The following is a 3,763-nucleotide window of genomic DNA, read 5'->3' on the forward strand; positions in this document are numbered from 1 at the left end:
GCCTCCTGGTCTTCTGCCGTCAGCTTTCGGGGTGGAGAATGCATAATGGGCGGGGGTGGCGAGGGCGGGCCGCGGGGGATCTTCTTGTGCTTGAACTTGGGCGGCTCCATGGGATCCTGCTGTCTCTCAACGATCTTCATGATCCGATCGTTCTTCCGCGTAGTATCCCCCATCTGGTTGGCAGGCGTGTACCGGACAAACGTAGGCTCTGCCCTCCGACCACCCTTGACGTTCTTCGGCTTCTGCGCCGCCACGGCACCCTCGACCAGACTCGCCAGCGCATTCTTCGTCTTCTCCATCTGCGCCTGCACCTCTTCCTCCGAGGGACGGTCTAGCGAGACCTCTCCCATATCCACCCGCTGTCGGAGCGGAATCAGATCCTTGAAGGAAGCATGGACGATCCGGTTCTCGCTGTGACCCCGGCGGGCGATCGCGTCGTACTTGACTTTTCCCTCCGCATCGACCTGCACCGCGAGCGCGTTCGATGTCGAAGCAGTGCCCTTGCGGCCCATGTCGAGGGGATACTGTGCGACCAGAATCTCGGGGAACGCGCCACCGTCGCCGAAATCCTCAGGTGCTCGAGGTCGCCATCCTGTACGGTTACCATATGGGGGAGGACCGGTTTTCTGTACATCGTAGACCAAAATCGTCAGCATACAATTAAAATGGAAAAAAAAGTCTGAAGCGTAGAGACAGAATAACCTACCCTCAAAACAATCTGACTTTGATCGATCTGGTCGGCGCCCACGATCCGCGGACCACGGGGCTGGGCATGTTGAGGCACCTCCTCATCCTCGCCGGTATATTTCGGCTTTGGTAGAGACTTGAAAAGACCCTCTGCAATGGATGTCATTGTCGAAAGGGGGACAAGGTGGAAAGGGTAAGTGACGTGGGATGGGCGAACTTCTGGATGGCAATGATTATTGCTTTTCGTTTGGCGGCCGACGGGCGGGAGTGCGCGAGTGGTTCGCGTGGCTTCCTGTAGTCGCTGTCCGTCTGTACAGGAATCGCCTCAAATTTCCTGACGCCAAAGTTCAGGTACTTCTTTCACTTGTTGCTTGAGATTGATCCGTTGCAACTATAGTTAGTTTCACATGCCGCTAGTGAATAGAGGAGGTGATCCTGTTTTTTTGTACTTGGGCACATCGCGACGCGCGCCAATGCCTTCACATATTATCTCTTTATGATCTTCAACTCGAAAACTGCTCTGGACAATCGAGAAGGCATGACTGATAGCCAGAAGTTATAGAAATACTTGTATGAATATACACTTGTACACACTTACTGAAAATCTCTATAACTATTTAATTGTGATATTGTACAACATAGTACACCAACGACACCAAGAACAAAGTGACCAGCCTCACGATCCCCTCCGAACATGATTGGCACGTCTATGGGTATTCCAAAATTTGATATGACCATATCGAAAAAGCCATCTTGATGGCGACAAGATGATTCGAGCGGGGAGGAGGGTGAAATCGCGAAGGGAGATGAGAGGAGGCGATGATTATAGGAGTAGAGACAATATGACAGTGAACATTAAGGGATTAAGCGAAATCATCAAGTCAAGTAAGATCGATCAGATCTCATTCAACCAAGCAGATGCGCGCGCATAGGACATGCAACGCCCTCCGAATCGTTTGCTTCCACGAAATGCTCTTTTCCGTGATAAGTATACCAAATCTTCAGCTTCTTCGGGAGAAGAGGCGCGGGATCGTAGAAGCCAAGAATTTGGAACTAATGAACGGTTAGTGAAGTCCAGGACCACGTTACCGCACGATACTGACCTTGACAATGTCCTTTGTTATCACCAGCTGGCCGCGATCCACCAACGCAGCCACCGGAATCGTCACATCAGCGATCTCCAAATCCTTAGCGCTGTCATTTGCCCACTTCTTCGGCGATGGGTAATGGCCGTATTCAGCTTTGGTGATGACCAGACCACCTTGCTCTTCTTCCCGCGCTTGCCGGCGGTGTACTTGTTCGGCCATGAGTTCGATTGCCTGTTGACTTTCTGCTCTCTTCTTCGGAATCAACCTCTTCAGCTGCTTTTGCCGCCGAGCAATGGCGCGGCGACGCTGCCTCCGTTCTCTAGGGCGGATGTATCCGAATTCAAGTGCGCAGTAAGCCACCCAGGGGAAGATGACTGCAAGCGCCGCGGCATCTGCATTAACGACATCCATCGGACAGACCGCAATGGGGAGGCTGATCTTCTGCCCGAGTCTGCTCCATGAGGCTGTCATGACGAGGCCACGGCCTCCTTCGACACCAACTCCGAAGCCCATGCGGGTGAATCTGCCTACCTGGCGCGTGCCCGAAATGTTCCAGGCTAGGGACAGGTCCATATTCACCGTGCTCCGGACCTCAACTCGCACAGACCGAGGCTCGCTCGCGGACGGCAAAGAATAATGGCCCTCGGAGCTCCACTCGGAGCGAGCAAGCTCGCTGGCTGCCTTGCCATTGAAGACATTCCGAGCATATGCGAGGGACAGTCCTGCTCCTTCAGGTGATGCAGTGACCACCGTCTGCCAGGACTCGGCAGCATCTGCCTCGCTGCGCGCCTTCTTGCGGATCTGTCTAAATCCAGCCTCCTCTTCATCCTCCTCCTCCGCCTCGTCATCGTCGTCATCCATCACCATTGTATTCCTGGTTTGCTTGGGAACAGAGAGGAATCCCAACTGGAATTGACTCTGTTGGACAAAAGCGGTCATTGACATGGCCGACTCTGGATCGAGGTCAAGGCGGGCAATCGGACTGAATAAAACCTTCAGCACCTCTGGCCAGAGGATGGTACCGCTGGACCAAGAGCAGAAGGCGTGCTTCCTTTCACCAATCTCCTTTGTCACATGTAGTCCAAGCATCGGTGGCGTTTTTAGGAGCGAGTTGGTGACAATGGCGCTCGCGTTGACGTGGAACGGTTGCGTCCCAGGAATGGGCTGAATTGCTTTGACAATGGTTGCCTGCAACAACGGAGTCGGCAGGAGTGCCGCGTTCAACGCAAAGGCCGAGTCTCGCAGAAATGCAAAAGGGCGTTTGGCCAGAATACCTTTCATGCTCGCGACATCTCCAAAGCGTTGAGCTACGCCGGCGCCCAAACTGATGTCTCTTGCTGCAATGAACAGGGGCAGAGGAACCTGCTGAACAGTTAGAGAACAGTTCAACACGATGGCGGAAGGTCGTGTGTATCTGGACATACAGCTCGCGTCTCTATTTCTCCTCCCTCAATCTGAAATCGGACCTGACGAAAAGAGCGTCGGAGATTGCCAGAGATACCCGCATTGAACGTAATCTCAGGCCCTTGAGCCTCCTCGTATGAATGGACTTTCTGCCGAGTCGCTTCACCATCAGGCTGTTCATCCTCCTCCTCAGCCTCTTCTTTTCCGACCAGTACCTTCGACGTGGGAAGCGGCGCCTTGAAAGAGTATCTGACAGCATACGAAGACAAACTGGGCGAGGGAATATGGAAATACACCTCCCCGGCATCCTCATCAACCTCAATCATGGACGACGCATCAACCCCGAGAGTCAGCGAGCCCTGTCACCGTTGCACACCCACAATCAGCACGACATCACGCGACAAACCCAAACAAGACAAGCAAAGGGAAAAGAAAACCCACCCTACTCTGGACCATACTATTCACCACCCTCCTCTCCCGCCTCTTCATCATCTCCAAAAACCACCCGCGGAACTCCTCCGGCGTCTGCGCCCTCACACCAACCTGCCTCTCCGCCTCTCCACCCCGTCCCATCGCCCCTCCAG

The 3,763-nt window shown here is 53.9% G+C and overlaps 1 protein-coding gene across 1 annotated transcript; it reads right to left on the reverse strand.

Moving 5' to 3' along the window:
• Window positions 1–1,593: 1,593 nt before the first annotated feature.
• Window positions 1,594–3,505, reverse strand: CDV56_100448 (DnaJ-like protein C11 C-terminal domain-containing protein; the record flags this gene model as incomplete). Its single annotated transcript, XM_026754067.1, has 3 exons — window positions 1,594–1,740; window positions 1,791–3,137; window positions 3,200–3,505. The coding sequence occupies 3 exons, from the start codon at window positions 3,503–3,505 to the stop codon at window positions 1,594–1,596; spliced, it is 1,800 nt and encodes a 599-aa protein (XP_026609443.1).
• Between the last annotated feature and the right edge of the window lie 258 nt (window positions 3,506–3,763).

The sequence above is a fragment of the Aspergillus thermomutatus genome (assembly GCF_002237265.1).
Source record: "Aspergillus thermomutatus strain HMR AF 39 chromosome Unknown NODE_579, whole genome shotgun sequence".
In the NCBI taxonomy this organism is placed as follows: Eukaryota; Fungi; Ascomycota; class Eurotiomycetes; order Eurotiales; family Aspergillaceae; genus Aspergillus; species Aspergillus thermomutatus.